The following is a 13,507-nucleotide window of genomic DNA, read 5'->3' on the forward strand; positions in this document are numbered from 1 at the left end:
TTCCTTGTTACTATGTTATGCATTTTTGTGTTTTTATATTGCCAACTGCCCTGTGATCCTCAAATGAAGGGTGGTATAGGAATTTTAATAGTACTACTACTACGACTACTACTGCTGCTACTACTAATAATAAAAAAGGTTCTCATCATTCTTTACTCTGCAGTCTTAAAGCTCTTGCATGCAAGATGGGTCAAAATTGGCTCTCATCTACATGATGTAACAGAATTTACTGAGAAATTATGAGAGTCTTAACTAGCTCATGGAACATAGATGCATTTTTACAGACTCCTTGCTCCAGCATCTTTGTACATGTTACTTGGCCGGAGAATTGCATTGCAAAATTCGGAGATGTGCAAATTCAGAGATTTCCAAATGGCTGTTTTTCAGTTTCTCATATTGTTCTAGTGAATTATGTAGGTTCATGTTTGCATGCGAACTGAGCCATATTTCTTCCCTATCCCTCTCCGCTGCTGGTACAACGACACAGACACTCATGCTCTGCATTTGATCAGGAAGTTTCCTCTTCACCTACCAGTTTGAAAAGGGACACAGCTTCTCCTCTCAGGCTCTCGTCTATCATTGTCAGTGAGGATGCCAGAGTCCTTGTGAGCATCCCAAAGAGTGGCTCCTGTGGGACAAGAGAGGTGGTGAATGTTAACTAGGGCTGCACTTTCTGGCCTCTGACGTTGGACCAGAGACCAAGGGCCACTGAGAAGCTGCTCCTGCCCTCTCCCAGGAAGAAACTCATGGCAAAGGGAAGGCCAGCCTTGCCCCAGCCGTCAATCAGAGAGGAAGCACTGGAGGGAGTTTGCTTCGTCCCTCCATTCTAGACATTTGCTGCGTAACCAAAAAGTAGTACATGAGTTTGCTCCCTCACTCTCTCCCAATTCACTTTTTTTTAATGCCACGACTTTCAGATTGTAAGCCTGAGGGCAGGGATCCTCTTCTCAGTGATCGTTGTAGGATTTTTCAGTTGAAGAGCAGGGAGGGAAATGCTTTTAAGTAAGAACAGCTGCCTTGCTTCACTGATTAGCTATGTATTTTGGCAGAGCCACAAAAGCAAGTTGAGAGAAGGACCAGTTTATTCTTTTGACAAGAATGACGGTGTGTTCAAGCCACCAACTAGAAGAGTTGCCACCTTTTAACTGGGCAAATTATGAACAGTCCAGCCAAAGCCACTTTTTGCCACAGACTTAAGGCAGCCCTGTTCAGGGAGGTTTTTAACGTGTGATATTTTACTGTATTTTTGGTTTTTATGGAAGCCGCCCAGAGTGGCTGGGGAGGCCCAGCCAGATGGGCGGAGTATAAATAAATTATTATTATTATTATTATTATTATTATTATTAGACTGAGCATGGGGGCTCCTGGAAAAGGCAGGCTCAACATTTCCCACCCACCTTGAAACTGCACCAAGGAAACTTCTTTACCCCAGCGCTGGCATGTTGACAGCAACCTACACTTCGCTGTATTGGTAGAAGTGGCCTTGTTTAATTGGATTTACTGGAATGACAAATCTACCACTGGCGATCATGTGAAACGCATTGCTGTGCACTGGGACCATTTATTATGAGGGAAGACTGGAAGGTCAAAGCGTCATGGCAGAGCAACAGGCTTGCCTGCAGAATTTCCCAATATCAGTCTCTGTTGCCTCTGGGCAAAAAGATCTCTGGTATCAGGACTGGGGAATGGCTGTGTCAGGACCACACCCTGAAGCAGATGAGACCTCCTTGTAGGAGGAATACTTTACTGCTGACTCCAGTTACAAAGGCTGAGGATGCTGAAGAGGCCAGAGACCATCTTGGCTGTGATTCCTGGAAGATCTGATCTCTGTCCTGCAGGCCTTTTCCACCTGGCCTGGGAGGGCAGGGCCCTGACTGACTCCAGCTACAAAAGCTGACTCTTCTGGCCTGGGGTATTGTTTAGTGGGAGGTTGTTGTTGGGGCGGGAGGTTGCTGCTGTTATTGATAATAATTCTTTGTTTCTTTATTTTTAGATCTTATTATAATTTATGGTTTTTGTGGAACTCAGTCAGTTTTGTTGTGCCCCTTTTGAGCTGTTTTATTTATTGTTTATGACTACTTTTGTAACTATATCAATCTTTTCATGTTGTAAGCCACCTTGAACATGGTTTTAACTATGGAAAGGTGGCATGCAAAAGAAATGACTATGATGATTTTATTATTATTTAAGGTTATATCCTGTCTTTCTCCAAAGTAGGCATTCCAAGTAGCTTGCAGCATTTAAAAACAACGTTATAAAATACAAAGTAATAAAAACAAACCAGTTAAAAACAGTAATTAAAATACATCAGAATACATCTACAGCCAGCAATTAAAATACAGTTTATTCTGACAGCAGCCTAGTAATTCTGCACTTTCAATTTTCATCATCTGCACCTTAATTTTCAAAGGCCTGTACTTGGACAGAGGGGGTTTAACAAACCCTGAAACTGCCAACCCAGAAGTCACCTCTTGGGTGGGCTGTCTACAGAATCAAGAGACTCGTTGGGCCCCAACTGACATCTCAGCTCCAAATCCTCCACCCCCAGGCCCCAGGAATAGCAAGGAACCCAAGCTGAACCTCAAACAGGAAGGTATTGTGCATTTCTGATAGCACAAGGTCTTCCATCTATAAACCCTACTCAGGAGGAGGATATTGATTTGGGGATCCAACCAACATTAGCATTTATCTGACAATTCCCACCCAATCACTGCTTCAGACTTTTAAGCTTTGGGTGAGCACGTTGATTAAATCTGGAAATTAGCAGAGGAAACAAGAACCACGTCAGTCTCCTGATTGGGGCCCTGGTGCTGCTCCAGGAAGCACAAGCAGATTAAAACCAGGCAGCAGGAGCAACTATTAGAACATTATGTTTGTTGCCTGGCAGTTGCTGAAGCAACAGCTCCTGCTGGCCAACCCCTTGCGCTGTCCTTCGACTCCCCTGCTGCTTCAGGCACACCTTGCCTTGAACTTTTGCCTTGCTGGACAGCTTTTCCAGCCACACCACCCAGCACTGGCAGGAACTGGACATTCTACCTGACTGAGAATGTGAACGTTGCCGTCACTTGCCCTAGACATATAAGAAACCCAAACCCTTACCTTGAAGTGGGTCTGCACATACTTGCTCATGGGGTAATTGTTGATGTCAAGGGGCAGAGTGAATTGGGGGTCCGCCTGCAGCTTTGGAGGGGGGATGGGAGTGACACAGTCTTCATTGATCTGCTTGTGAACTGCAGGAAACAGAGAGGAAAGAGATGTGCAGAATTCCCACATTATAAATGAAAGGACTGGCTCTCATACGGGTAAAAGGTAAAGGTAAAGGACCCCTGGATGGTTAAGTCCAGTCAAAGGCAACTATGGGGTTGTGGCGCTCATCTTGCTGAGGGAGCTGGCATTTGTCCACAGACAGCTTTCTGGGTCATGTGGCCAGCAGGACTAAACCGCTACTGGTGCTCGGAGGACCGTGATGAATGCCAGAGTGCATGGAAATGCCATTTACCTTCCCGCCTCAGCAGTACCTATTTATCTACTTGCACTGGTGTGCTTTCAAACTGCTAGGTTGGCAGGAGCTGAGACAGAGCAACGGGAGCTCACCCTGTTGCGGGGATTTGATCTGCCAACCTTCCGATTGGCAAGCCCAAGGGGCTCCGTGGTTTAGACCACAGTGCTACTGACGTCCCCTGGCTCTCATAAAACCCTAAGAAGCAGGGGTATTGTTATGGGGAAAGAGAAATTGATTATTAAACCACCCAGGGAATTGTAGATCAGTGAGGAGAACGGGGAGGGGTCTTTCAGCACCCTTAACAAACTACACTTCCTTGAATTCTTTGGGGGGAGCTGTGACTGCTTAAAGTACTTAGAATGGATGGGGCAGATGGAGCCCTAATATCCCTGCAGCCTGATAGACAGGATTTTGCATAAGTAGAAACTCTGTACAGTGGTGCCTCGCAAGACGAAATTAATCCGTTCCGTGAGGCTCTTCGTATAGCGGTTTTTTCGTCTTGCGAAGCAAGCCCATTGACAGCTTAGCGGATTAGCGCTATTAGCGGTTTAGCGGCTTTTAGCGGATCAGCTGATAAGCGGCTTAGGGCTTAGGGAAAGGGGGGGAAAGGGGGGGAACCCACAGGAACTCACAAGACATTTTCGTCTTGCAAAGCAAGCCCATAGGGAAGTTCGTTTTGTGAAGCGCCTCCAAAACGGAAAACCCTTTCGTCTAGCGGGTTTTCCGTCTTGCGAGGCGTTCGTCTTGCGGGGCACCACTGTACGGCTCACTGTGTTACAGTCTCCCCAATATTCATCCATCACTTGATGCAGGGTTAAGAATTGCTCATCATATATAGGCAGGGTTGGATGGGTTTAAGCCTTCTATTGCAAAGATACCTATGGCGGTGAGATAACTTCAACGGATCTCAAGCAAAGGTTCTGGAATATCCCAGAGGAAATTAAAGGCCAGTTGCCCACCTTACCACTGGTTTGGATTAACTCCCCCTAGAGGAAGGATCCCAGCAATTGTATTAGCGTACCAGCCACGGTGTTTAAGAGTCCAACCAAATCTGCAGGCACTTCCAGGTTTGCAACTCTCATCACTTCCCGCCTGCTCAGTACCTGGTGGGATCCAGAGAAATAGAGCGTCACTCTTAGACCTCTTAGTTTAGCACAATAATGAGTTTATGGCATTATTCAGACTCATTGGTCAGACCACAGCTGGAGTACTGTGTCCAGTTTTGGATGTCACAATTTAAGAAGGATATTAACAAGCTGGAAGGTGTGCAGAGGAGGGCAACCAAGATGATCAAGGGTCTGGGAACCAAGCCTTATGAGGAATGTTTGAGGGAGTTGGGTATGTTTAGCCTGGGAAAGAGGTAAGTGAGAGGAGATAGGATAGTCATCTTCAAATATCTCAAGGATTTCACATGGATGATGCAGCAAACTTATTTTCTTCTGCTCTGGAGGGTGGGACACGAACCAATGGGTTCAAGTTGCAAGAAATGAGATTCCAACTAAACATCAAGAAAAACTTTCTGATGGTAAGAGCTCTGAAAGTGGTGGACTCTCCTTCTTTGGAAGTTTTTAAGTGGAGGTTGGATGGCTGGCTGTCATGGATGCTTTAGCTGAGATTCCTGCATTGCAGAAGGTTGGACTAGTTGGTACCTTCCAACTCTACAATTCTACGATTCTGTGGTCATTTCGGGAATATTTGCTGGGGTCTCTCACCCAGATCTACTCCACCGACTTCAAGGAAGTACCAAGGGTCAGTGCAATCTAGCACATACTGAGCACCCACAACCCACCAGGGGGCCAACCAAGCCCCCTATATCATTGCAGATCCTTGGGAACTGTAGCTCTGTGAGAGCTGTTCTCAACAAACTACAAATCCCCAGGAGTCTCTAGTGGCAATCATGACTCATAGGAAACCAATATAGGCTTTAAGGGCAGCCACCTTTATTGCCCTGCTTTTCACGCCTGCTTTTTTTTTTTTAAAGGAAAATAAATTAAGGCAAGCCTAAATGTTGATTTTATCAACATTTTGGTCATTTTATAAAGTGTACTTTTTTTTTTTAAGACTGTTGATTTTGTCACTATTTTCTTATACGGTGTACTACTTTATGTAAAGTGCATATAGATAGATAGTTAGATAATACGTAAATACATACATACATAGTGCCTATAAACCCTCAAACTTTACACATAGTGCTGGATCTAGGTTTTACAGTGGTGGGGGACTTCAGGCAACATGCCCCCAGTGGACCCCCTCCCTTCCCAGTGGGCTGCCTCCTGCCCACTGGCTGTTGCTGCTCTCTGTTCAGCTACTCTCCTCCGCTGGGCCCAATCCATACAAGGTTCATTCACCGCTCTAAAAAATGGTTAGATCTCCGAGCATGGCCAAAGTTAAGCCAAAGCACAACTCAGTCACAAATCTAGGTCTGTTGCTCATATGTGGAATGATTTTCAAGGGCAAAGGTGCACAGGCTGCATGAGAATAAGGTACTAGATCAGGGGTCAGCAAACCTACCGCACCTCGGGCCAGTGTCTCCAGCATCGATCACGTGGCAGGCTGGAGGGTGGGGGAGCACGTGCCCATATGCGTGCACACAGGCTATTTCCAGCACACTTCCAGGTCAGAGGAGCACTGGAAATAGCTTGTGCGCATGTGCACGGGCCTCCTCCGACCCGGATGTGCACTGGAAACAACACTTGCGCATGCGCAAATAACACTTACACATGCGCACAAGCAATTTCGGTGCTCTTCTGATTTGGAAGTGGGCAGCTGCGCAGTGCAGTGCCGGTAAGAGTGGGCGGTGGGTGGTCGCCGCGGGCCAGGTAAACGAGTCCCTTGGGCCTTATCCAGCCCATGGACCTTAGTTTGGGGACCCCTGTACTAGTTGCTAGGTCTCACATGCAAAAAAGGAAAGGAAAGGAAAGGAAAGGAAAGGAAAGGAAAGGAGAAAGTTTCCAAAGTATCTGCTTTCCTGATAGGCAGGAAGGAATTTGGCTTCCAGGAAACTTCTGCCATGATCTGTGCTGTGCTGCTGCTCTGCATTTCCACAGAAGCAAAAGGAAAAGAAGAGAAATTGGCAGAGGATCCAGCTGCCTGAGAATTTCAGCTTCCATGTCAAAGAGAGATATTTCTAGACCTCATGGATACTAACCCACCTACCCACCCACCCACCCACCCACTCCTTCAAAGCCTATAAGCAACAACGCCTGATAAAACGTTGGAAAACAGAGTGTGTCTGAATAGGACCTTAACCTGAGGTCAGAATGGGCAAAGCTGCACAGCTCTGTATACTTTCTTGTTTCTTCCTGGGGCCGGACGGAACAGCAATCATTGTATTATGCAAAGTTACAATATTTGCATGGAGAATTCGGTTCTTTTCAAAGTACCAAGCACACACATTCTTGTGTGTGTTTGTGTGTGTTCAGAATTTACTTGAGCCGAGGAACTACTCCAATTCATGCCTGGCATGAGGGCAATGCCCCCCATGTTACCTGATCATTTTTTTTCCTCTCCTCCTCAGCTCTCCGGCGCTCCTCTTCCTTTCTCTGAAAGCAGAGTGCATTTCCATGGTCAGTGAAGCACTTAGCCCAAATCCAACCCTTTCCTGGGAAAGTACAAGGCATTTTGGAGCCTGGGTGCAAAACCCACAATCTCATAACGATTTTGACTGGTGACCATTTGCATGTCCACCACTTGAGTCAGACTCTCTTGCCTCCCCTCATTTTGAAAGCCCATGAGTGGAAGCCATAGCAATTCAGTAAGAACTAGAGAGCCTTTGCTAGATCAGGCCAAAGGCCCATCTATGCCATTCCTCTGCTCCCATCGTGGCCCAAAAGAGGCCCCTGAGAAGCCCACAAGCAGGACCTGAGCACAGCAATGCTCTCCAGCAAACTGGCCTTTAGAGGCATACTGACTCCGACAGTAGAGGGAGAACATAGAGATGATGCGGATTGGACCCCGAGCATCACGCACAGCAGACTTTCTGCTACTCAGCCATGGCCCTTCCATGCAGTTGTCCAAGTGCCAAGAGATTCTTAGCAGGCTTTCTTGCTACAAATGAGTATTTATCACGCTGCTGCCTAAGGTGTGTTGACCCTCTGTGCCACAGGTAGGACTGGTCGCCTGTGTTTAAAAACGTCTGCAGGCAGCTGCAATGCCACAAGTGGCCTCCTAATCCCTGCATCACTCCACCTGGGAAACCTTACCCTGCCATGACTCGCTGCTTCTTCGTCCCCATCCACCTGGAAGCGGACGCTCTTCATGGTGTCCGTTGGGCTGCTGCCTCTGTGCCTGAGCGCTGGGGCATGTGCCAGCTATAACCCTGTCTGCCAGACAGCTGCTCCAGTTACCGTTGTTTGCTTATGGATACGGCTGAGTCACACGTTAACCCTTCGCATGAAACTGACACTCAGCATCCCCTCTGTAAAGCTAGGGATGGGCGAATGCACCGGTTTGGGTTTTCCATTTTTCCAATCTTACGATCGGTTCTCCACATTTCCACATCACTTTGCAAAAAAATAGTTGCTGCTGCTTTTAAGACTTCATGAAAACCCACCAGCATTTTAGCACAGATTTCAACAAATCCCAATGGAAAAATGCTTATGTCCATGCGGAGATGGCAGTATTGAATCAGTAGCTTGTGTGCTTCTAGCCTGCACTCATTATAAAAGATTTGAGGTTATTGCCCCTCTACCATACCAGGTCGCTCAACCATTGCTACTGTGTCCTTTCTCCTAGCAGATCAAGATAACCAGGTGACAGCAAAAACTGCCACATTTTTCGCAGGGGCAATTAGAACAAGACCTATCTGATCGTTGATGTAAATCTCTAGAATATATTTTGTATAGTTAAGTTTTTACCTCTATCTTCAGTACATTTTATTTTATTTTATTGCTATGGCTAACGGCTGATGACAATGAAGATTCTTCTTATTCTGATTCTCCTAATGGACACATTTTTGCATGCATTTTTGCCCAATAAGCACACTTTTTGCAAAACAAACCCACCTAATGAAAAGGCATATTTGCATGTTACTTTCACTAACGTAAGGGACACGGGTGGCGCTGTGGGTAAAACCTCAGCACCTAGGACTTGCCGATTGCATGGTCGGCGGTTCGAATCCCCGTGGCAGGGTGCGCTCCAGTCGTTCAGTCCCAGCACCTGCCAACCTAGCAGTTCGAAAGCACCCCCGGGTGCAAGTAGATAAATAGGGACCGCTTACTAGCGGGAAGATAAACGGTGTTTCCGTGTGCTGCGCTGGCTCGCCAGATGCAGCTTGTCACGCTGGCCACGTGACCCGGAAGTGTCTTCGGACAGCGCTGGCCCCCGGCCTCTTAAGTGAGATGGGCGCACAACCCTAGAGTCGGACACGACTGGCCCGTATGGGCAGGGGTACCTTTACCTTTACCTTCACTAACGTACACATTTTTAGGCACGCTTTACAGAAGCATGTGCATTTTTGTACACGTTGCTTGGTTGGAGAACTGCACAGCATGTTCTGAAAGACGGCTGTGTCGCAGTTCATAGATTGTTTTGGAAAGGGCAAATTTTGTAAGTTAAAATGCAAACTGAATCACATCTCTTCCCCATCCCTAGGCAAGGCTCAGTGCCCCATCCGTGGTGGCTGGTATGGTATTAGAACTGGTATGGATGAAGGCAGGGAGACCAACGATAGGTGGAACCAGTGCCAATGACAGGCAGATCCCTCCTCCGACTTGGTTGTAAGTGATAAGGCAGACTGGGCCCCACTCACCCTAATGGTCCAGCCTCTGGTGCACCTCATGCATGTGCTGAAACCCAGATGAAAATGTGAGAGACCATCAGCTAGTAATACAGAGGAGACCCTCCTCAACTACTGCATGCTTCTCTTCTCTGGTCCTCCCTTCAACCTCTTTGCTTCTACCCACATCAGGGCAGGTATCCTTAAGGGCCAACTAAGAGGTCACAAAACAGTGTGAACTAATAAAGGCATCGTGCTAATATGGAATGTGGCGTTTTTCTTGGGGGCCAATACGGCTTCCTTTCATTTTCACTTTTTCACTTCTTCCTAACACCTCTCTCGTTGCTCTGACTAAGGCTGAGGGGAAATGATTCCCGATTGCCGAAACAAGACGTGAACCAAAGCACAGCAATCCTTCAAAATTTGCACTTCTCTGAATTTTTGCAACGTCATTCTCCTACTCAAAAAAAAAGCGAACAAGGTGCATTCCAGCTAAACATCTGGAAGAAATTTCTGACAGTGAGAACTGTTCAACAGTGGGGGGCTGTGGACTTCACTGGAAGTACACTGGAAGATTTATCTTTTGAAAACCCAACAATGAGAAATGGTAAGTTTATAAAAAGTACAATATACCTGCATCTCATCAATTAAGGGTGGGGCAGAGATACAGCAGGCTTTCAGAGTCTCCTGCCAGACAGGTAACACAGGTTTGGATCTATTCATTCGGGGATAGCTGGGCATCTAAACTGCTTCAAACAATCAAACCAACCTGCTGCCCTCATTATGCAAACCTCTGAACAACTGGAGGTGGGGTGAGGAGGATGTGCATTACGTGATGCTTAGACACAAAATGCAATGTTTAAAATTGGATGGAGCACACAGGTGAAAATGCACATTCAACTCATCCCAGATTCCCTATTTAATGGCAGGAAGAGAGGACGCAGTTGCACTCAAGTCCTGCTTGCAGGTGTCCAATTCGTCTCATTTTGCCTGCTAGAAAATCCCCTTCCCTTGCCACCCTCCAGCCTCCCACACCTTCTCTACCGCTGCCCAGACAAGACGGGACTCACCTTAAGGTATCTCCTGCGATTCACATAGATGCGTACCAGGCACCTGACCTTGATGAGGGTTCGACGCAGCCTCCGGTACCTTTGCCTGCAGGACGGGAAACCCCCCGGTACGGAGGTGGGAAAGATCACACCCAGCCTCAACAACACTTTCTCCTACCCAAGGCAAAAAACCAAAATAAAAGACGATAACGGACAAACAGAGCAGACACAAATGGCACACGTTTAACATGCAGAGGGAACAGGCAAATCAAAATTCAGGTGCTGAGACACACCTAGTGTGGTGTAGCGCGGTGTTCTTCATCTGTCAATCTGTCAATCACCTGTCGTCAAGATGACATCAGGTGGTGCTGTGCTTTGCAACCTGCTGGGACTTCAAAGAGCAGTGAAGGGCTGTTTGCAAAAGGGCTTTCAAACAGCCCCACGCTCCCCTTTGAAGTAGCACCCAGCAGAACTGCTGCCTGATGAACAGAGTCCTACTCTCTGCAGAGAACCTAGCAGGATTCAACCTCTGATCATCAGCTGGTGAGCAGGGGCTAAATCCTGCGGAGTAGATTGGGCCAAATGCTGGTTGGACCAATGCAGAATTGAACACCAACCTCCCACAGGTCACTGATGTCACCTGATTGGAAGGTGGATGTGGTTTTTAAAAAGGCTTTGTGGTCGAACCCTGTGATGGGCTGAGGCTGACCCACTGGCCAGTGGCTTTCCATCCCTAGCCTCGTTTTGCACAGTGTAATGTCAGACATAACTACAATGGCGATGGCTGGTGCTGGCCCGTGTTCTCACACACCCTCCCCAAGCGCACACAGATGCCTGTCCTCCTCTATCTCTAGCGCGGAGACCATGTTGCAGCTGTGCACCTGACAAGATAGCCTCGGGCCCGCGCCTGGAAGAGGATGATCTTGTGGCGGAGGGCGAAGAAGCGTTTCTTGATCAAGAAGCCCCGCGTGTACCGCTGCAGCGTTAGAGCTGCCATGTGGACAATCCGTTCTCGCTTCCCTTCCAAGTGCTGGTAGACATTCTCCTTCATGAAGAGCTGGTGTGAGGAAGGGGGGAGCATCAGAATAACTCATTAATTAATTAATTGCACTTCTCTCCCACCTTTCCTCCAAGGCGATCAAGGGTGGCGTACACAGTCCTCCCTTCTCCTGATTCTTTCTCACAACAACCCTGCAAGGTGGGTTAGGCCGAGAAGCAGCAACTGGTTTCCAAGGTAACCCAGTGAGCTTCACGGCTGAAGTGTGGATTTGAACCCTGGTCTCTCCTATGTCCTAGTCCAGAGCTCTTAACCAACCCACTGCAGTGGCTTTGGGTGGCTGCTACCTACACCCAACTTTCCTTGGCATTCAGTTATTCATGACATTTATACAACAGCTTTCCCATCAAAGCACTGGAGGGGCAGGAGGACCAAATTCAATAAAATATTGGGGGGCCCAAGTAAGCCCTGCCCTGTATAATGGATCACATGATGTAGTGAGTACACACCATTTGACTGGCAATGCCCATCAATTGGGGGGGCACCCTCCTCAAATATTTTATTTTGGGGGCTGAAGACCCCTTGGCCCCTAGGAGTTGGCTCCTATGCTGGGGGGTAGTTTCTGTTTTACAATAACACATCACAATCTAAGAGACATAATGTGAAAGTAATAAACGGGAATGGCAAAGAGGAAGAGCCAAACAAATCCATTCTGGTAGGCCCCATGAGAATACCACAGATTTTTTCATGCTGTTTTGTGATGTAATAGCCAAGTGGAATAATCATAATCATTAATTACTCGTACCTTGCCCCTCTGACTGGGTTGCCCCAGCCACCCTGAGAAGCTTCCAACAGAATATAAGAAAACACAATATACAGCAAGCATTAAAAGCTTCCCTACCCAGGGCTGTCTTCAGATGTCTACGGGAGGTTGCATAATCGTTAATCTCTTTGACATCTGATGGGAGAGGCAGTTCTTTGGCCGAATGGGAGTTGGTCCAAGCCCAGAGGCGGAGCTCGCACCCAGGGGTGGGGCAAGCTGCCCACGGGGGCAAGGGCAAGCATCCCAGATGGGTGGGGTGGTGATGTCACCCCCCTCAGAGATGACACCCAGGGCGGACTGCACCCAGCGCAGCCCCTTCCTCTGCCAGTGTCCTTCCTCTTGCCAGTGAAGGGGGCTTAGGTGTCTTGTTTCTTCCTCAGATGCAATGAGGTGGAATGGTTACAGATGGAGACGCTTCTGAGAGAGGAGGAGCTCTGTGGCAGTTAGCTCTCCCAGCTTGGCCAATGGATGTGGCCTTGCTGCCTCCCCTCTCCCTCAGACGCAGGCAGGTGAACTGTCCATTCACCTTGGTCAGCTGAGAGGTGGAGAGACCCCATGGCTCATCACCCCATGACAGAAAACCCAGGAGTGGGAATTTCCACGCTCCAAGCTGCCCAACAGTTACTTACAACCATGATTATCAAGGAAAATGGCGGCTGTACCTTGGTGGCTCCAATGCAGTACATATCGGGGGTGGCTGCGCATAGCTTCTTCAGCACTACCGCACTGTTCCACGCATCAGGGATCATGCCTTGTTTGATATCAACAAGGCAGCGGTACCTAAAGAGACAGGCTGAGGGTGTGATTAGGTGCCCTCCAACTGTTGCCGGACTACAACTCCCATCATCCCTCATCACTGGCTATGCTGGCTGGGGCTTATGGGAGTCAAAGTCCAAAAATCCTTTCTATGTACAGTGGTACCTTGGGTTACATACGCTTCAGGTTACATACACTTCAGGTTACAGACTCCGCTAACCCAGAAATAGTGCTTCAGGTTAAGAACTTTGCTTCAAGATGAGAACAGAAATCGGGCTCTGGCGGCATGGCGGCAGCGGGAGGCACCATTAGCTAAAGTGGTGCTTCAGGTTAAGAACAGTTTCAGGTTAAGTACGGACCTCCAGAACGAATTAAGTACTTAATCCGAGGTACCACTGTACAGTTTTATTTTTCCTTCTCACCCAACAAAGGATACTAACATAGTGCCACAACTGAACAAAAAGTCAATTGCCACCCTAGTCAGCTTCTGGAACAGGGGCGAACACAGAAGCAAAACGTTTTTGGCTGGCTCTGCTAATAAGTATGTGGTTAGGGGAGCCCTGGTAGACACCGTATACCTGGGACACTAAATAAAGCTTTTGACAAAGTCCTTCCCCACCAAAGGCTCCCGGGCAAAATTAGCAAGAATACCGCAGCCAAGCCT

General features: G+C 47.7%; 1 protein-coding gene across 1 annotated transcript in view; it reads right to left on the reverse strand.

The window, feature by feature from the left end:
* MYO15A (myosin XVA) overlaps positions 1–13,507 on the reverse strand; it is a 95,042-nt gene that overhangs the window by 54,006 nt on the left and 27,529 nt on the right. Inside the window, exons 21-27 of the mRNA XM_083711203.1 lie at positions 12,750–12,867; positions 11,149–11,324; positions 10,289–10,373; positions 6,991–7,044; positions 4,524–4,605; positions 3,100–3,230; positions 533–628 (exon numbers count right to left, since the gene is read on the reverse strand). Coding sequence (XP_083567329.1) covers positions 533–628; positions 3,100–3,230; positions 4,524–4,605; positions 6,991–7,044; positions 10,289–10,373; positions 11,149–11,324; positions 12,750–12,867 — 742 coding nt within the window. The remainder of the gene's footprint in view (positions 1–532; positions 629–3,099; positions 3,231–4,523; positions 4,606–6,990; positions 7,045–10,288; positions 10,374–11,148; positions 11,325–12,749; positions 12,868–13,507) is intronic.

Source organism: Podarcis gaigeae (genome assembly GCF_964106915.1).
Source record: "Podarcis gaigeae genome assembly, chromosome: 14".
Classification (NCBI taxonomy): Eukaryota; Metazoa; Chordata; class Lepidosauria; order Squamata; family Lacertidae; genus Podarcis; species Podarcis gaigeae.